Source organism: Rana temporaria, chromosome 3, assembly GCF_905171775.1.
Source record: "Rana temporaria chromosome 3, aRanTem1.1, whole genome shotgun sequence".
Taxonomy (NCBI): domain Eukaryota; kingdom Metazoa; phylum Chordata; class Amphibia; order Anura; family Ranidae; genus Rana; species Rana temporaria.
In genome coordinates, this window is record NC_053491.1 from 192,267,672 (window position 1) to 192,289,032 (window position 21,361).

Consider the following 21,361-nt stretch of genomic DNA (forward strand, 5'->3'; position numbering starts at 1 on the left):
CTGTAAGAGCCTTTTAAACTACGTTTAGGGTGGTCTCAGTGTTCTGGCATTTAAAGAGAACCAGTCACCACTTTTTTTGCAAGACTTTGAATATTCAGTCTTAAAATATCTATACAAGCTTTCTAATGAGAGGATTATCTTGGTCACCTTATTCAGCTTTATGCATTTGGAGCCTACCTTGAGAATCAAGAGTGAGAGGTCACCAGAAGTCCGATAGTTGCTATGCTTATCAACTGCTTGACCTTCCACACTTTCTTAAAGCTCCTGATAGTGAATAGTGCCACATAAAATGGCCCTAAACAGCATTTGTTACTGACACAGTAATACACATGCATGCGTTGTTTGATGTAGAAGATCCATGCAGCAAGAGCACCTAAAATATTCATAAATCTGCCAAAAGGATAGCCATATTGTAAGGCACCAAAGAAAACACTAGCCCAAAAAAAAAAACCACACCTCTAATGTGCTAGATTGGACGAACCGATGCACACAAAGTGCGAGTTTGAACGCTCTTCTGAAGAGTATGGTTACAGGTAGAATGAACAAATTTGCCTGGGTTGCATTTGCAGTTTACAGCTAACCCCATTAAACTCCTATTAAAATTGTGGCCATCTGCAGGGCTAATATACAAGCTAATGACAACAAAAAGGCATGAGACCAGGCCCTGCCATGGGGAACATGTACCAAGGCCAAAGCTGAAAAAATAAAATAAAAACATAACTGGTCCATCACACAGACAACATGGCTGCTTTGAGAGCAACCTTTTATAGGAAGGGGGCTAGGTTATAATTGTTTTCAATTTATTGGCACTTGTGACAAAGCTAACCAGGGGCAAAGGTTATGCATTGCATACTGGATAATTCTTTAATTCTGGTAAAAGTTTTTGGCCAAAGGCTCCTGGGGATTCGCTGTGATGAGTCATAAGGCAATGAGTATGAACACAATGGTGGAATATGGCATTCCAGGCAGAAAGCTGAATGTTTAAATACATAAACTGAATAACGTGACCCAATAATTCAGGGTACAGTCTATAATGCGAATACTTTAAAAAACCTCCAATTCTTTGCCGTGAACTTGTGAAACTGGATTTTTGATTTTCCTGTAAAATCCTGCACAGTACAGGACATGGGTCTTTGCATTCATAACAAATGGATGGATGGCCTGTCGTCTTTTATTCAACCTTAATATGCAACTATGTAAATGAGTTATATGCCACACGTTCAGATGACTGGACACTGGCCAAGCCAATCAAAAAAAAGTCATTCACACAATGCAAGCCTCAGTTTTGTAATAAACAATGTTGGGACCAAGTCACAAAGAAGAGGGTCCTGCATGCTATACGCCAAGAAAAGGATTTTACAAGAAAAGTCAAAAATACAATTTTATCCTACAGTACAGGACCTCATATTCATAAAAAATGGGGCACTCCAAAGATTACATATACCCAGTGAAGTGAATGGCCTCACGCGATACACATATGAAAAAAAATTCTCCTACATAAGCTGTACATGTATCTGTAGGTCTTTCCCCTACATCCAAAGTGTTAGTGTAGCGCCAGTCTTATAGGGGGGGGGGGGGCTGGGCTGAGAGGCAAATTAGTCTAGCGCCCCCATTAAGCAGCCGCACTTCTTCTGGTATGCGGGTGGTCCAGCATCCTAGACCACAAACCTTCCTCACTGTGCTATATGTTTTCTGCTGCACCATTAGCATGATTATATCTTCTTAGTCCTCTCCATAAAATTATCAGAAATTTGTGTTTAAAGTAGAACTAAAGCCAACACTTTCTTTTCATTTTGGATAGAGTAACGGAGGGTTTTAGCCCCTGACAGATTATCTTTTACCATCCCTGCCTGATTGTAGAGATTTGCCTTCACTTCCTGCCCCATAGCTAAGCAGGAAGTGAAAGGAAATCTATGCAAGTTAAGGCATTGCCCCCCCCCCCCCCCAGGCCTTTAGAACCAATTGTCCCCACTTGAAAATTTCAGGGCAGGTCTTGAACAGCAAGGGGCAGGCCTTGACAAGAAGGGGTGGGTCATATTTAAATTAGGGGGTGCACGAGTTTAGTCAGGCCTAGGGCAGCACAAAACCTAAATACACTACTGGTGCTTATGCCTGGAGAGGCGTCACTCTAGAATCAATTAATGCATTATGGGAGGCAGAGGGAAGTGTACATGTGCAACAAATGCCAAGATTTTTATGGCTCCAGTGTCTATGGAGGCAGAGAGAGCGTTATACATGAACAGTTTGCTCGACAAGAAATTACTGGCTTTCTTTAAACAAAAGTTCCAACTGGGCACAAAAACGCCTAATATCATTCAATGTGTTTCACGAAGCTGCAAAAAAATACAGAAAAGAAAATGATTTTTAAATACATTACCATCAGGTAAAACCTGAATCCCTTTTTTCTGCTGGTTATTATTTTGCGTCGTGGAGCTTTTATCTCCTGGAAATTTGGGTCCATCTGTTGTTGAAACGGTCTTTCCTGGCGTATTTAAATTCTGCATGCAAACAAAAACAAAAAAAAAGGGAGAAGAGGGCTTTAAGAAAAAAAAATATTGAAAGTTAAACACATTAGATTGGACTTTTGCAAACTTATGTACAATATTGGAGTCTATACACACACACGGTAGAAACTTTGTGGTCTAGGAGCCTTTGCTCAGTTCTCTTCAATCAACCAAGGGTTCATTAACACAGGCACAGAGCCCAGTAGAGCTTGAAGAGACATTTGTTTATCTTTTTGTTTCAACACGTTGCTGCATGCAGGCAATCTATACAAAATTGGATTGATATGCATTGGCTGTACGCACTCACACACACACACAGCCCAGTTTTACATGTATGCACAGACAGGTGCATGACTGAATGCACAAGCTCTACGTACCTGTCAAAATAAGACTGCGCAGGTAAGTTTATACAGGTGATGAGCATCCGTTTACTTCTCAACAGATAAAAGGACTCAAGTTGTATGGGGCTGTACATTATGTGAATGAATCCTTCGTAAACTTGCTGCAAAATGCCCTTCCTGCCAGTAAGCTTCAAGAATGTAAACCCAACATTTCATATTCCCAATACAGTGGGGCAAAAAAGTATTTAGTCAGTCACCAATTGTGCAAGTTCCCCCACTTAAAAAGATGAGGCCTGTAATTGTCATCATAGGTATACCTCAAATATGAGAGACAAAATTTGGAAACAAATGACATTGTCTGATTTGGAAAGAATTTGGAAATTATGGTGGAAAATAAGTATTTGGTCAATATCAAAAGTTCATCTCAATACTTTGTTATATATGCTTTGTTGGCAATGACAGAAGTCAAACATTTCTGCAAGTCTTCACACTGTTGCTGGTATGTTGGCCCATTCCTCCATGCAGATCTCCTCTAGAGCAAGCGATATTTTGGGGCCGTCGCTGGGCAACACAGACTTTCAACTACTTCCAAAGGTTTTCTATGGGGTTGAGATCTGGAGACTGGCTAGGCCACTCCAGGACCTTGAAATGCTTCTTACAAAGCCACTTATTCGTTGCCCAGGCAGTGTGTTTGGGATTATTGTCATGCTGAAAGACCCAGCCACGTTTCATCTTCAATGCCCTTGCTGATGGGAGGTTTACACTCAAAATCTCACGATACATGGCCCCATTCATTCATGTACACAGATCAGTCATCCTGTTCCCTTTTCAGAGAAACATCCACAAAGCATGATGTTCTTTGGTTGCAACCCAGCATTCTCTCCTACCAAACAGTTCTACTTTGGTTTCATCTGACCATATGACTCTCTCCCAATCCTCTTGTGGATCATCCAAATGCTCTCTACCAAACCTCAGACGGGCCTGGACATGTACTGGCTTAAGCAGGGGGACACGTCCGGCACTGCAGGATCTGAGTTCCTGGCGGCCTAGTGTGCTACTGATGGTAGCCTTTGTTATGTTGGTCCCATCTTGCTGCAGGTCATTCACTAGGTCCCCCCCAGGTGGTTCTGGGATTTTTGCTCACTGTTCTTGTGATCATTTTGACCCCACGGGGGGTGAGATCTTGCGTGGAGCCCCAGATCGAGGGAGATTATCAGTGGTCTTGTAGGTCTTCGATTTTCTAATTATTGCTCCCACAGTTGATTTCTTCACACCAAGCTTCTTGCCTGTTGCAGATTCAGTCTTTCCAGCCTAGTGCAGGTCTACAATTTTGTTTCTGGTGTCCTTCGACAGCTCTTTGGTCTTCACCATAGTGGAGTTTGGAGTGTGACTGTTTGAGGTTGTGGACAGGTGTCTTTTATACTGATAACAAGTTCAAGCAGGTGCCATTAATACAGGTAATGAGTGGAGGACAGAGGAGCCTCTTGAAGAAGATACAGGTCTGTGAGAGCCAGAAATCTTGCTTGTTTGTAGGTGACCAAATACTTATATTCCACCATAATTTGCAAATAAATTATTTCCAAAATCAGACAAAATGTGATTGTCTGGATTTGTTGTTTCCACATTTTGTCTCTCATAGTTGAGGTATACCTATGATGACAATTACAGGCCTTTCTAATCTTTTTAAGTGGGAGAACTTTTGGTGGCTGACTAAATACTTTTTTGCCCCACTGTATGTGCCTGCTGTACCATGTACCTGCTTGAAAAAGAATCCATTTTTTTGTATTGCTTCCATTGTGTGAAATCCCTGGTGTTCCTGCCAGTTCCTCCGCTTTCCCATTAAAAAACTGACCACATTAGGCACGAGAGCACAGCATGATCAGTTCTCTAGCTATGCTGGGAAGTCAGGCTGCTTCTCCTCCAATGATCAGACTTGTCCTAACACACCTCCCCTGCACAGCCTTTTAAATGAGAAGATCAGTGTAATTCAATTTCTTCTCCCCCACCTCTTATGCAGCTGAGAACAGGTATAGATCAAGTAATGGCGTCAGAAATTAACCACAAGTGCAGCTGCCCCCTTTAAAAAGTGTAATTCAACACTTTATATATAATCAAATATTAGTGCTAAAAAGGTGATGGCGCTAACAGATATAATCAACATAATTACAAAATCATATTAGCATAAATTAGTCCAAAAGGGTAAAAAAAAAAATCCCATAACAGTTCTAAAAAAAGTTTTAACAGAATGATCCAGTCACCGTGATCCAAAAGAAGAGTGCAGAAATTGATTAATCCTTTAAACCGTGCTCCACCGCAAACAGTGTGTGGGAAATACAAACTCACCAGAAATTCATAATAAATGCATCAATTGTAATCTTTCAAACAGCAATGTGTATAGAGGCAATGACTCCTAACCACAGAGGTGTCTCCTTACAATGATCATTGAGGCTTCGGAGAAGCATATTGAGAATCATTTTTATTAAAGGTTTATCAAAAGTCAGTTCAAGCTGAACTTATTCAAGCTGATAAGTAAAGAATGCGCACTTACATTTAGGGGTGCTGCAAGACAGCTTTTGTGAATGCGCTTGCCGTCTCTTCAAGGCGCGGCATGCGTTCTAAAGCACAGTAGGTAGGAACCAGGAAGCCGGATGTGACATTGATAGGGGCAGACGCGCAGCCTCAATGCATTTTGTGATCCACACATCGGGAAGCTTCCCCGCCACCATTTTCTTGAAACATTATATACCCCCACCACTTATTGTCCTTGGCTAAGGAGATGATATATGAAAACTAGTCCAAAACTTCCAGGAATCAGTGTATTTTAGTTAAATAAAACGAACATGTTAATAACAAAAAGGGATGCACCAAGCATAGCGAATCCAGCCATTTTAGGAAAACGCACAATAGGGACCCATCATGATTACAATTTATTGGTATAGATAAGGTTTATGAACATTGGAGGGCAAGTGATCTTCGTAGGCAAATTAATCAAAATGAGACCTGGTGTATACATGAAATTGGATCTGTGTGTCCATCAGGCCTCACTATAGATAATCGATTTAAATTGGTATCTCTCCAATTACTAATTTTCCTGGCCCTTTTTATTCAGTGTTGTGGGGTTATTCAACCTTAAAGGCAACCCAAAAGTAAAACCCCACCCACCTCCAATTACGAATCTCTGATATAGCATAATGTTATAATGGTAGACTTCTAAAGATTAAAAATGTTTTAAAAAACTTAAATTAAGATTATATTGTGGGATAATAGTATATTGTTGGTTGGAATTATTTATGGTTGCAATTTGTTATGGAGCCACTAGATGGCACGAAGTGTAATTCTTATGCGTAAGAGTTTGTGTAATAAAGGGTTCATATTACAGGTTGTATCAAATACTGGAAATGGGGTCCTTTTTGGGTTGACTCCCCTTTACCGACAGAGTAAATATGCATAATTGTCACTAGCCCCTGAGGCCATATAGACCGTCATCCTTATTTGATCCGATATATATTTAAAATTACATATTCAATTTATAGTATGGTTATGTACAAGTTTGTGAATGAAAGACACCCATATGTACAGCAGCCCCTCTAAGTTCCCTTTCACACTGGGGCAGTACGGACACTAGCGTCGCTTTACCGTTATAGCAGCACTTTTTGCCCTCGCTTGCGGGCAAAAAAAAAAAAAAAAGGGGGTTAATAGCACCCGTGTTGCAGCGCTGCCGAAGCGCTTTGGCAGCGCTGCCATTTCATTGGGCTGGGGCGGTGCAGGAGCGGTGTATACACCACTGCCACACTGCCCCCAAGATGCTGCTTGAAGGAGTTTTTTCCCCATCCTGCAAGCACACTGCCCCATTGTGAAAGCCCTTTCACACTTGGGGGCTTGAGGCGCTTTTTTTTTTAGCTCAAAAATGCCTGAAAAGCTCCCCAGTGTGAAAGGGGTCTAAAATATTTAACTAAAACACTGATGCCCGGAAATTTGGACTAGTTTTCATGCAATATCTCCTTAACAAATGACAATAAGTGGTGGGGGTATACAAGGCAAAAAAAAATAAAAAACGGCAAACCACCCCTGGACAAAGCAAGTTATTACGAAACGTACTTCAGGCGGAGCGACACGCTGACGTCACCCTGTGCTCCATACGTTTTACCCAGGATGGGTTGTCTGTGCACCGGCCGGCACATCAGACTACAGGCTCTTTTTAAACTGCAACATTGATATATTAATACACTATATGGAGCGTTAATATCTTTTGTACCGCGTGCATCCATTGATGGTTTGATTGGTTGAGAGGCCAAATTTCTAAGAATCGGTGATTGCGTCTGTTGTTTTGGAGTAAGCTGCGATTCATTACATGCATTCTCTTAAGCCTCGGTCATGGGGGATCATGGCAAGTTGGTAAGAAGTAATTTCTGCAGATTTGGTAGTGGATCAACACGGCTTCTTTTGGATACGGCATTTCACATTTGTATGTTTTTTCACAGAGCACCGGTGTACAGTTATTTATTCACAGTTTTTTTATATTAAGTACTTTTTAGGGTTTTTATAATTTGACACAAATTTTGGGGATTTCACCAACCAACACATTTGTGGACTCTATTACTACTACTGATTTTTATAAATTTATTCAATATTAAGTTTGGTGTGGTACACACATAATATCATTATAATTTATTATCAATTTCATCATTGAATAATCACAAGGTTAACGAGATTTTTTTTTTTTTTTTTTTTCTTCAAATTTGTGTGCTTCTGTTTTACATGAAAATTGCAGCTTAAAGTTGAATAGCTGGAATAATCTTTCAGCTAGTTTAGTACTTTTTAGCGGTTTCTTTTTCTAGTTTTTCATAAAAAAAAATAAAAAAAAATGGGCGGCAGGTAAGCTTCATGATGACCACAAAATGCATTGAGGCTGAGAGTCCCCTATTGACACCCCATCCGGCTTCCTGGTTCCTACCTTCTGTGCTTTGGAACGCACGCCGGGTTCTGCAGAGACAAGCGCATTCACTAAAGCTGAATATGTTGGTGCAGTCTCATCGAACCCCTAAATGTAAGTGTGTATTATTTACTTATGCGCTTCAACTGACTTAATAAACATTGAGCTACGATTCTCAATATGCTTCTCCCAAGCCTTAATGATCATTGTAAGGGAGACACCTCTGTTTAGGAGTCATTTCCTCTATGTACGCTGCCAGGTGCATGTATTATGAATTTCTGGTGAGTTTGTATTTCTTTCTCACACGGTTTGCAGTGGGGTAAGGATTAACCAATTTCTGTACTTTTCCTTTTGATCACAGTGAATGGATTATACTGTGAAGACTTTTACTTGTTGGAACCGTTCTATAATGGGATTTTTACCTTATGGACACGCTGTGTCTTAAATATATAACTTTTTTCCATCGCTGACAAGTTTCTTTACATTCAGCTGTCAGCTTCCCAACACACTCATTATCAACCAGCTATCGGTTTCTGACAAATATTGCATTCTATACCGCCAACAAAACCCTGGTGATAAATATTGGATTTTTTTTAAACTCTGTTTAGTTTGTGAATTGGAATTTGGAAAAGAGCTTACCACATGGTATTTTAGTGATATTTACCAGCACATTCTTCATTTTGCAGTAAACACTGCAAAATCTTATATTTTTTTTGTCAATTTACTTTACCGCATGCAATTATTTATGTAAATGAGGCACGCGACTTCTCGTATCCGGTAAACATTTGTGAATTGACCCACAAGCCCAATTAGAACTGCTTTCAGTGGCAATTGTTTTTAGACCATGTTTTACGAAGCAAGATTTTCCAAAAAGATAAGAGAAATGCCAAGCAAATGATTAATTCTCTCTAAAGCCAGCAGCTTCCTGCCCCAATCAATGCACAGCCAAAATGACACAAACATCCACACACGCAACACACTATGGAAACAGTTATTAGATGGCAATTCTGCTGTTTTTAGCTTGCACAGTTCGGTGCAGTCAATTCTCAACGTGATGCATTTAGTGCAAATACTAAAATTCTGCCAATGAAAAATTTGCTAGTGGGGACAGAGGTGTAATATGTCATTGGTGGATGTATATTAAAAGGATTAGTTCACCTGAACATGTAACCTCATGTTACATGTTCAACCTCTTGAAAAAAAAATAAAAAAAATAATAATAATCTGAAAAAACTTCCTTTATTGGGAGAAAACAAAAAAAAAACACACACACACACACACACACACACACACACACACACACACACACACACACACACACACACACACACACACGCACACACACGCACACGCACACGCACAAATACCAGGGTCTGGGCATGCTTCCTTATGATATATGATCATAGGCATATTTGGAAAAGGCCAGAAATAAAAAAGCATAGCTCCAACAGACTTCAATTGGGTAAGGTGCTATGTTTGGGTTTAGGGAACTTTTCTTGGGTTATCTGGACCTTCTGTGAACTGAACTTTGCTTGGTTCACTCATCCCTATGGATTTATAACCTTGTCCACCAAGGATATAGCCTCAGTATCCCCAAAGTCCAGCTGTAAGCCTCCTCTTTCTGTGCCAATCTGATTTTCTAAAATCCAAGGAAATCTGATTTCTGTTAGGCAGCATGAATGTTCCAATTAGCCGATTCTGAAATTCTTTACAGCAAAGGGCCTAAGCTCCTGTTGACACGACCAGCATTGAAGGTAGCCTGCAGCAGCATTTCTCTCCAGGAAAGGTAGCAACTTGGTTCTGTTATTCTTTATGTATGCATCTCAGCAGGATTTCTAAATATCTTAACTTAACATGAGTGTGGGCTAACCTTAAAACATATAAGGCATAATTATTAGGGGTCCCTTGACACCTGTGCTTTCTAATGTGTTACGACAACCATCCATTTGGATGGGCTGCCAAAGCAGCACAAAGAACCTAGAATAGAACCCGTACTATTTTTGCCAATGCAGCGAATCACAAACAGCAGCGTGTTACCAAGCATTGCACTGCAATAGCATCATGTGCGCGCTGGTTTAGTGCTTTGGTGTGCCTTTCGAAATAAAAAAAAAAAAAAAACACTGTAGGCTATCCTAAGATGAATCAAATATAAATATGAGGACCCCATAAAAAACGATACAACTAGTGGTCAATATCTCAAAAAATGAATGCGTTATTGTTTAAACCAAATAAAAACGACTAAGCAGAATCAGGTTCCACAGAGCAGATCGTGGTTTCTCATCAATCGAATGTACAGGTGTTAGGTCTCTCTTTTCTGCATATATACATTGATCGAGTGTTAGAGAAGTTATCCATGCCTGAATCTCAAGTTCATGGTCCTGCATAGTCTCTTATTAAGCTGTTGAATTGACGGTGGAAGTGGAGTGTCCCCCCCCCCCCCAAATCGTTTAAGGAGAGTGGTGTGAAAATTCCCCCTTACCATGTGTCTATACGCCCCTGCCTGTTTACACCCATTAGGCATATGGCGACTGGATCCACATGTTCCAGTAAACCTTATTGCTTGGTGGAACCCTTCACAGTGGTGTCCCCTAGTTGTGGTTCTTGAAATAATCTACCATCCTCAGGATTACTATTCTGATAACTTGCTTCATTACACCAGTCTGGACTTCTTCAAACTTTTTTTGATGGATTACATATTTTCCTAGCATAACTCATATTGTGGATATGGGACATTCATTATATTTTTAAGTATGTAATCATATTTTCAGCTAAGCAAGTTAGTCTGTCTATTAGGTTATATTTTCCACATGTATGTCACAATCATGCAACATATGGGTGTTTAATACTTAATATTGATAGACAGATTCTTCAAACATTTGAAATGTTTCCGCACTTTTTGCACTTGACAAATAAAAAAACGTTATTTGGTTTTAACAACAACACGTGAATCTTTTGAGATATTAACCGCTTGAACTCTATTTGTATCCTTTTGATAGGGTCCTCATATTTATTTTTATTTGATAAGGGCTGCACTTATTTTCTACTACTTTTAAAACACACATTTGTCCTTGTGGTGCTAGCGGCTTTTTGGTTTTCATTGGGACAATAGCGCTATCACACACACACACACACACACACACACACACCAAGACATCGAAAAACAGAAAAAGTGAAGTTGGGCAAAACAGGTACCAATAGGTTCAAAATAAATAAAAAAAACAGACTGGGGACAGCCTACAGCTCAAAGAGCCACCTAGAGGACTCTATACTCCAAACTGGAATAGGATAAGACCACAAAACCTGGTAGAACATTGAAAATGTAGGAATGCTTGCAAATCTGGGAAACTGTTTGATGACAAAAAGCTCACAAACCACACACACACACACACACACACACACACACACACACACACACACACAGCGCTGAGTAGAGTACTCATTGACAGGAAAGGGTGGAACCTGATCCTTTGAGATTATAAACTTATGTGCTTGTAGTTTAAAGTGGATGTAAACCCTCCATACACCCAGTGTAGTGAACAGCCTCAGATGATACACGGAGATGAAACCATTTACGAAAGGCAAATCCACTTTGCACTACAAGTGCCAACTACAAGTGCACTTGGAAGTTCAGTCACTGTAAATCTGAGGGGTAGATCTGCCGATTATTCAATCATGTGCAAGCTAAAATGCCGTTTTCCATGCATGTCCCCCTCAAATCTACAGCGACTGCACTTTCAGTGCCATTTCAAGTGCATTTTGCATTTGTAGTACAGAGTGGATTTGCCTTTAGTAAATAACCCCCCCCGAGTGTAATGTCTGGGCATACCGCCAAGATAGCTAAAATTGCTGATGGGAGGAAAGGCACACACCCCCTTTCTCATCATAAGCAGAGACTCAGGCGTTTTGTAACAGGGCCATCTGGCTGCTAATCTATTAATAGCAACCTACCTAGACAGAAATTTCATGAATTGGGTTTACATCCACGTTAATGCGCTTTACCAATTGCCCCAATTGTCGCACATTAATACAATTGCATAGGGTGTATGAGCTCTAAAGGAAGCAGAGGTTGAGAGATACTCAAACAGCTTAAACCACATCCAAACTGTCAGAGCACAGTGATCAGCGATGCAGCACTGATTGAATGAAAATATCCTAAAGGAGTGGAAGGTCAACAGTTTATAAACAAACAGACAAGAAAAAGAAGAAAATTGTCCCTCGATACTGCCGAGGGCCAAACACTGGTCTGTAGGTTTTCCGCTCACTGAAAACCTCGTAGGGTGAAAGCCCCAAGACTGAGAGGTTTCTCAGCTTGCCTACAAGGGTAGGCAACCTCGGCACGGCAGCTGTGGTGAAACTACAAATTCCATCATGCCTCTGCCTCTAGGAGTCGTGCCTGCGATTGTCAGGTCTTGCAATGTCTCATGGGACTTGTAGTTTCAAAACAGCTGGAGGGCTGAGGTTGCCTACCCCTGCTCTAGAAGGAGCGGTTGATGCTCTGGTGGCTCTGTGGGATTAGTATGCCCTGATCTATTGATTTATATTGTATTGCAAAGCACAAACATCTGCTTCTTACGCTGGAGCATCCCGGTAACAGGAGACAAACCTCTCCAGTTATAAAAACATGGAAATCAGGCATCCACATCTGATGTCCTCTATGCTACAGGATTCCAGGACCTGTTGCAGGTAATCTATACCTTTCCCCTCTTGAAATTTGTCTGTTTAGCAGGTTCAAGTAAAAAGACAATTTGGCAATCCTCATTGCTCTTGACTTGCCCAGGCAGGTGCGATATGCTGTCCTGGTAAAACTTCCAGTGCAGTTCTCAGCTCCTGTCCTCAGGACCCACCAACAGGCCAGATTTTAAAAGTATTACCTTGGGGAGATGCAGACTAGAATACTGCATTCACTGAGCAGAAAATGATATCACCTGTGATGTATTTCAGTTATCTTGCAAACCTGGCCTGTTAGTGGGTCCTGAGGACAGGAGTTGAGAACCACTGTTATAGTGGATGCTCTGGAGGACTCAGTACACTGACCACACTAGCAGTCTGAGCAAAACTAGTGTCAGTTTGTGCAGTGCCTTACATTATTATAAATCAGGGTGCATTGATATTACAGAGCATCCCTTGCTTCCACTTGAGGATCCTTGTACCAGGTGGGGCAACATCTGGTGTCCACCCCACCTGCGCCACAGGTTCTGGAACACTTCCAGGTGTAGGGACTAGTTCCCTGGGTATAGTCCCTGTCAGATGGAGTTTGCCCATCAATTGTCTACAGTCACATCTGGTACAAGAGCCAAGCTAAGTTCTGCTCAGGACAAGATCCTCTCTACCTCTTGTCGAGACTTTTTGGTTCCTCCTGATGGTTGACGTAGGCCAATGCCATGGCATTGTCCGAATGAATCCAGGTAAGGAGGACCTTCCCACAGAATGGTCAAATGCTGCAGAGACAGCCAAGTCACCAAGAGTTGGGAGATGAGATTCCTCGAAAGACCAAGTCCAATGCACTGACAGGGAGCCCCAGACTCCTCTCTAGCTTAAACAGACAGGCATCTGTTGGGAGAAATCTCCAAAAGATGGGAAAGAGGGACTCTGGATTCTAGCACCAAGGACAACCTGATCCTCTGTAGCAAGTGGAGGACGAGGACGGGATCTCGTCTAGTAGGAGTTCTAGAGTGAAAATGGACTACTATAAAGGCTCAAAACTCACACAAAAGCGGAGTCAAGAAAACTCCTATACTGGTGAACACTGATCAGAAATCAAAAGATTCTCACCATTTCTCCTGTGAAAAACACTGACTGTCATGTCCATGTCTAGACCCAAATACTACAAAAAGGAAGAATGGAGTTCTAACACTGATTTATGAACATTTAGGATTCATAACCACTGTAACGACAGTCAAGTCATTTTGTTTGACTGAGCCTGCATCAACTGTTCTCCCTATAGGAGATTATCCAAGTATGTCACAATGGGAATGCCATTAGATCACAGTAAGGGCAATACTCGGAGAAAGTACCTTAAACACCCGAGTTGTAGATAAGGGGCCAAATCACAGGGCCATGAACTTGTGGTGTAGAGGCAAAGCTAGAACAATTGGGGCATATTAGGTATGTGTCCATGTCCAGAGAAGCCACAATGTCCCTGGTGGATGCCATGTGAAATTTCTGAGCTCAAAATGAAGACATTCAGGGGGCCTTTGATTTCAAAGATGAGGCAGGTGCCTCATTTAGGTTTGGCAACAGTGAATAGATGCTGCTGTAGAACCAAGACATGAAAACCTTGGTCCAGAAGACTCGAGAGGGCTTAATGCTAATCTGTGCTATGACAAAAGAAGGTTGGAGGTGAGCAAGACTCCAGCGTTACCATCTCCTGCATCCAAGCTTCTTAGATGCAATCTGCCCAAGTGTCCGCCAAGGTTAACAATCATTCCCCCACTCTGAAAAATGAGGGGGGTGCATCTTTATGCCAAGGAGTATAAATATTTACATGATTTCGAGTCCCAGACCTTGCGGCTAGAGTGGAAACCAAGTTGAGAAAAAAGGAATATCTCTTAACAGGTGGAGAGGGAAGACTTTGCAGCCTGTTCCTTAGGCTTCTTCTGCTGGGATGGGTGTTCTTGCCCCCAGTAGCTTCCCTGATAATGGTATCAAGAATAGATCTGAAGAAATACTGTTCCTCGAAGGCCATGCAGCTCAGAGACTTCTATAGATGGGGCTTCTGTAATCCAGCACTTTGTGTCATACTTTGACGGGAAATCTGCGCAAATGATAAGCCAGCAAGCCCTTACAACTGAAATTTTAAAACTCTAGCCATTTACTCCATGAGTTCAAAATTAAGGGATCAACCACATCAGTATGAAGATATCTTAAGCAATTTTACCAGTCAACCATGGTTTGACACATTAAAGTCACATCCAAGATGGGGTGGAATTCTAGAAAGGGTTTTTAACCCCTTATCAGTTGGGTCCTTAAAAGACAATGCATCCTTCACCAGGGAGGTCACTTGGTTAAAACCTATACCCAGGACCCTGCATTCATTGTATCTGTCTCCCACAGTACAGAAAACATGGAAATGCAATTGTTTTAGTAAATATAAACTGATAAATAGTTAACACCGTATTTTTCACTTCCACAAGACGCACTAACGTAAATAAAGTTTGTAGGAGGAGTTTATTTTCCCCTGATCGTCCTATAAAGCTGCAGGACCCCTGGCCCTCTGTCTGGACAGTGCGGATCACATGGACAGTGCGGATCACATGCACTTTCCCAAGAAAAAAAAAAAAAGATAACTTTTGCAAAACCCACCAAACTGAGCAGGTGCAGCTTGTCCCCCTCGGTTCCATTAGGAGGAAGATGGATTGGAGTCAGTGGAAAGGGAAGATCAGAGACAGGATTACACAGCATTTACACAATGCAGAGGATTAACCCCTTAGATTCCACAGTGAGTAAAACAGGCATGCTTTATTGCATATACAGTCTGATTTTACAGTTGTGGGCTTTAACAACACTAAGGCAGGACAGTACCAAATCCAGTGGCTATAGAGCCTAACAATTTCCTTCCGTCAAACAGCTATTCAGGATGCTTCATATTGCCGACGAGAGTTGTAATAACAGGTGCAATGGAAAAGTCTTTGCAGCCTCTAAAGATCCAAAGACTGAAAACAGCACTGGTAGAAGCTACAGGTTGAACCCCTTATCACAGAGTAGCGAGCACTGCATCAAGCAGCAGCAAAGCAGTCTTGCTTCTTGTGTGTAATAGCAGTGGACTGCAACTCCTTTTGTTCAAGCAAAGACTGAAGCAACTCTGAATGAGAGTCTATTAGGAGCCAATAGCTGAATACCCACCAAGAGTGTGGGCAAATCATTTACAGACTCTACAGGAGAAGCTAGGAGAGCATGGTGTAGCCTCTGGTCAGAGTTAGGAAATAACTAGTGGTGCAACGGATCAAAAAACTCACAGTTCGGATCGTTTCTCGGATCAGATCATTTTTCGGACCACCACCATATATAGTCCCTACTGTAATATCCGCATCTCCCCCACTGTAATGATCCACCACCCCCACTGTAATGATCCACCACCCCCACTGTATATAGGAAGATTGTCTGCTAGTGTTTAGTCTTACCAGAATAGAAGGCGGCCGAACAGATCCACGAGCAGTTGAGCAGCGATGACGTCAGCGTGCATCTCACCTAGGCTGCTGCCGCCGCCGGTACAGAGATGGCCGCCGATCCAGAGCTAGGCTGAAGCCGCGGCCTTTCCTATGGCCGAGGCAGTGGAGCGCTCCGCGGATCGCTTGGTGTGCCGATCCGAACATATTGACCCGTTCGGATCGCGGATCAATGACGATCCGTTGCACCACTAGAAATAACTGGGTGATTTTTGCCAATGTACTGCACGACTATACTAAAAACCTTAGCCAAAAGGGGCGGAAGAACCAGTCAAACCCAACAGAGGTAAAGAGGATGTTGATGTCAGAGTAGACACTAGAAGCAAAGGGTATCGTGATTCCAGGCTGCAGATGTTGACATCAGTAGACACTGCAAGCAGCCCAGGCACCATTAGTAGTGTGAGCTGGGGGCATGACGCAATATAGCAATTTAGGGGTCAAGGATAGAGAGGCAAGGCCTCGGGTACGCATAAAACCCAGAGGAGCTGGTAGCAGGCAAGAGTCAAAAAGGCCAGAAGGTGACCAAAAAGTTACTGCAGGTGGGCAGCAGGAACAGATTGAAGATTGTGCAATACTCCACTCAGCAGATTACATCAGTGCTGGCATCAAAAAAATTGGAAGGAGATGGGGAATCTTAAATGTGCTCAGCGAACTAAGCTCTGAGGCGATGCCAGCAACGCTGAACCTGGAAAGCGCTCTACAGCCAACGTTTACCAGAAGAGAGTATGTAATACACCCTACAAAAGTACCTGGAGTTCAGTTACAGGCTATCCTAGAACATCCAGTCAAGCGGGCCCTGGTTGCAGCACTTCAAAGGCCAGGCTTAGAATGGCTGTGCCAGGTAAGCTGCATGAAAGGATTTATTTATTTATTAAAAGGTAAACAACTTTTTTTCCCTAGTAAAAACATGTGCATTTATATTTTTTCTAAGGATCAGCAGATCGCATGTGCAATGTCCAGCTTCTGTAGACTCGGCAAAATTCCCTGCCATACCTTGTACGAGCAGGAAGATCTATGGACTACAAGTATATTCCCCAAGTGCACTCACAGCTCAAGGAACACTACAAGCCTCATTGGCCCTCCTATGACTTACCCCCCGTCCCTTCTTGGTAAACTCTCACCAGATTGAGAGAGAGCTGTGCATGAAGTTATAAGCCTAGGCTTTTTACCAGGCAAGAAAATGGAAGTGGGCTGTATAATAAAAAAAAATAATGTTTCACTATCCAAAGTTAAAACCAAAGGGGCAGAAGATTTAATAGATAGAAAGTTTAAAAAATGGCTGAAAGTCTGCTTAAAAAAAAAAAAGTCACATTCTAGCAACAATGTCGATTTTTTTATTTATTTTTCTAGAAACTTTGGAGTGAGGAAAGTAAATTGCCAGCAAAAAAAATTGTTTAGTCGTTCACACAGCAGAGCCGAAGAGACGACATCCATCCTCCTAGGACACCAGTAACAAAAGGAGGCATGCTGGTAGTGTAATGGGATATGCTCAGCAGGGTTTTTTTTTTTGTGTCAATCCTGCTGTAGGTGCAATACAACCTAAAAAAGGGTGAAAAAAAAACTTCCTCTCTCAATAGATGAAAAATTGTTCATTAAAGAAGGCATATACAAAAAAGGTAACCTTAAACTACTCACAGATTTGTTGTCATCATTGCTCGATGTAGGATCTTTATAGCTGGAGCCTGGTAATGCAGGGAAATCCTCGTTGTGTATTGAGAAGTCCTGCGACTGTTCATTTGCTGGTTTCGTTACCATGCCAACTACAGAGGAAAGAATCCTAAAGTTACAATATTCACTCCTAATATACTCCAAGTTTATAAACTTCTTTAATCTGTCATTCAACTGTGAAAGCAAATGCATCTATAAATTCTGATTATTAACAATGAAATATATGATTGGGGGGGCGGAATTACCTCACAGCAACAATTTATGGACCCTGACCCAGTCACACTAATCTGATAACTGGGTGACAATGGCTACGGCATCACATTTATGTCCCCGACAAGCTATTACAAGACATGGCATTAGGCACACAGGCTTGAAAAGGGGCACTCTGCTCTACCTTACACTTGCGAGTGTCCCAAATTGCTGGGTAAGAAACATTAATTTTAGAAACTATTTAGGAACAGGTTTGCATTGCAGCACAAAAAAAAGTTTCTCAACACTAGTCCTAAACAACCCAAACAGGTCACGTTTTCAGGATTTCCCTCAGATGAAAAATGGCTGTGGTAATTACTAAGGGGCACCATGAAGACTGGAGTTGAGAACCACTGCTCTATGACAAAGCTTAGCAATATTAACCACTGACACCGACAATTCTGACACTTCTCTCATATGTAAAGATCAGTGTATTTTGGCTAGAAAGTTACTTAGAACCCCCAAACAAACAACACACACACACACATATATATATTTTTAGCAGAGACCCTAGAGCATAAAAGTAAGATCATTGCAACATTTTATGTCATTGTGTTTGCACAACAGTTTTTCAAATGTAAAAACACACATACACACACACATTTTTGTTAAAATATGAAAGATGTTGTGCTTAGTAGATACCCAACATGTCGTGCTTTAAAATTGCGCATGGTCTTTCGTTGGCAAGATCTGAATAATGCCTGCAGTTGCGAGCTTCAGGATATAGTTTTACGCCGGTGATTCCCTTCACTGCAAGAACAATCCTAGCCCCCTCCCGCACGTACGATCGGGGACCCGAAGAAAAGCCACCGGTGGAAGTTAGCCATAGAGATTTCCAGAAGACAGATTGTCCCCTGCAATCTCTACGACTATCAGAGGCACTGGCGCAACGTTATGATGTCACGTCTGGGCCAGCGTAAGTAAACAATGCTGAATACATATTTACTTGATGCAACATCTTTCAAGTTATACAAAACAATTGTGCCAAGTTTATCATGAAAGTGTTTTTTTTTTTTTTTTAGTCTCTGATATACTATATATGTATAGGAGTGCTGGAATTCGCCCAGTGAGAAAGTGGTTAATCTTCATAGGCAACACTAGAATGGTCTTGCTCTGACGTCCGAAATACATCACATGTGCGGTTTGAACACAGTTTACATATGGGAGGAGGAGTTAAAAAGTTTAAGTTCAAATTAGTATTTTTGCTAGAAAATTACTTCTAAACCCCAAACATACATTTTTTTTAGCAGAGACCATAGGGAATAAATGGAGATAGCTACCAGCTTTCAACTTTTTACGCCACACGGTATTTGCGCAGCGGTTTTGCAAACAATGTTTTTTTTTTTTTTTTTTAAAGACACACTTTAATGAGGAAAAAAAACAAACACACACACTCTATGTATACAATGTAAAAGATGTTCCGCTGAGAAAATAGATACCCAACATGCCATGCATGTGAAATGGCAACAAACTACGGTACATAAAAATCTCAATAGGCGGCACTTAAAAGGGGTTGTAAAGGTAAAAAAAAAAAAAATCCCTAAATAGCTTCCTTTACCTTAGTGCAGTCCTCCTTCACTTACCCCATCGTTCGATCTTACTTTTAAATGTCCTTATTTCTTCTGAGAAATCCTCACTTCCTGTTCTTCTGTCTGTGAGGCTTTCTCCCTGGTGTAGATAAGGCCTCTGGAGGGTGGAGGGGGCCAGTAGGTGTGCCTCCTGCTCGCCCCCTAAGGAGGTTTTCTCAGAAGAAATAAAGGACTTTTAAAAGCAAAATGGAAGGATGAGGTAAGTTAAGGACTGCACTAAGGTAAAGGAAGCCATTTAGGTAAAACACAATTTACCTTTACAACCCCTTTAAATGCCTTTACAGGTTACCCGTTTAGAGTTACAGAGGAGGTGTAGCTGTAGAATTATTGCTCTCTAATGTTCGCAGCGCTACCTCACGTGTAGTTTTTAATAAAAAAAATAATAATTTTTGATCACTTTTATATCCATCCATTACAAGGAACTTTAAAATCCCTTGTAATTGAAAGGAGGATGACAGGTCCTCTTTATGGAGAGATCCTCTACAATTTAAAGCATTAGTAGTAAAAAAAAAAAAAAACAAAAAAAAAAAATGTTTACATTGGGCCGCAACCGGAAGTAGCATTATGACATCACTCCAGTCCTCCTAGAGTAGACCATAGATACGAGGCAATTGCAGCAGAGAGTCCACATCCTTTTAACATTTAAAAAAAACTTTCTGAATTCTATGGCATTTAAACAGTACAAGGTACAGAATAAGAACGAGATATGGCTTACCATAGGGAGCCCTTCCAGCCAAAGGATTTATTAAAGGAGTTGGGTTACCACTTCCTTCCCTTCGATTTCTATCCGCTAATGCTGGAAAATCTGAAAGGTCCAAACCCGTCACATTTTCACTGCCATCTGAAAATCGTTAAATAAATACATGGTTAGCAAAGATGACTGACATATAGAAGAGGTCAAAACACAATTCTAATAGTATGAATATTAGTGAACTGGCATTGCCAACTTGCTTTTGAAATTGCAAGTTCTGTGGTGGTCATTATCCCTGCTAGACCATTTAGCGAGTCACTGAAAAGCAACAAGTGTATGCAGTGTCTTTTAGAGCTTGGGTTTCAATCGTCATGTCATTAAAGCCAGTGATTGAGAAGCAGAATGTAACAGATGTTTCCTGTAACATAGCTAATCTTCACTTTGAGTTTAGTTCCACGTTTAAAAAAAACAAAAAAAAAAAACAACATACATTGAACCAAAAAGCCACTTCACTAAACTACCTACCCCAAGCAATAATTCCTCTGCAGCTGCCTTGTGGTCTGTAAATTTCCAGAAGCTTGCGTTTTTACCTCTTGCGATTCTGCTGCTACAATTTGGGCAGCATTCACACCTGAGCGTATCTTTTGTTAGATTTTTTTTTAAGCTTCTGTTACAGCTTTTTTTACAAGCTTTTTCAAAGCGTTTTTGAGGTGCATTAGACCCCTTTCACACTGGGACGGTTTTCAGGCGCTTTAGTAATCTGCCCAAAAACAAGTTCATGTACTTTGAGCTTCAGATGTTCTGCTTAAAAAGGAAGTAAACCCTGCAAAGGTAAAGCATAATGGGGTACTATGCATCGCATAGTACCCCATTATGTGTCACTTACCTGAAACCAAAGCCTGCAATGTCACCTTTATTCTCGCCTCCACGAAACATCAATCTTTCACTCTCTTCCGGGTATCGCGGGTCCGGAGCTGTGATTGGCTGGAGCCGCCAGTCACGGCACAATCTTCTTTAGGAGATATTTTGAGCACCTACAGGCAAGCCTTAATCTAGGCTTATCTGTAGGTAAAAGTGGTTGTAAAGAGTTTACAACAACTTTAAGTTGGCAAAATATCTTATATGTGGACAGGTGCCATTGAAATATGGGATTTTGATTGTTGGGCATTTTGGAACTCTTGAGATGAGTGTTTTACGAGCTAAAAATTCTCAGGTGTGAAT

At 41.3% G+C, this 21,361-nt stretch overlaps 1 protein-coding gene across 6 annotated transcripts in view; it reads right to left on the reverse strand.

Moving 5' to 3' along the window:
• CNOT2 (CCR4-NOT transcription complex subunit 2) overlaps window positions 1-21,361 on the reverse strand; it is a 92,586-nt gene that overhangs the window by 23,119 nt on the left and 48,106 nt on the right. For 5 of the 6 annotated variants that reach the window (XM_040344009.1, XM_040344007.1, XM_040344012.1 and 2 more), the window contains exons 7-9: window positions 20,165-20,290; window positions 17,579-17,703; window positions 2,378-2,537 (exon numbers count right to left, since the gene is read on the reverse strand). In XM_040344009.1, the coding sequence (XP_040199943.1) occupies window positions 2,378-2,537; window positions 17,579-17,703; window positions 20,165-20,290 (411 nt within the window). The remainder of the gene's footprint in view (window positions 1-2,377; window positions 2,538-17,578; window positions 17,704-20,164; window positions 20,291-21,361) is intronic. The other variant, XM_040344008.1, reaches the window with a different exon arrangement.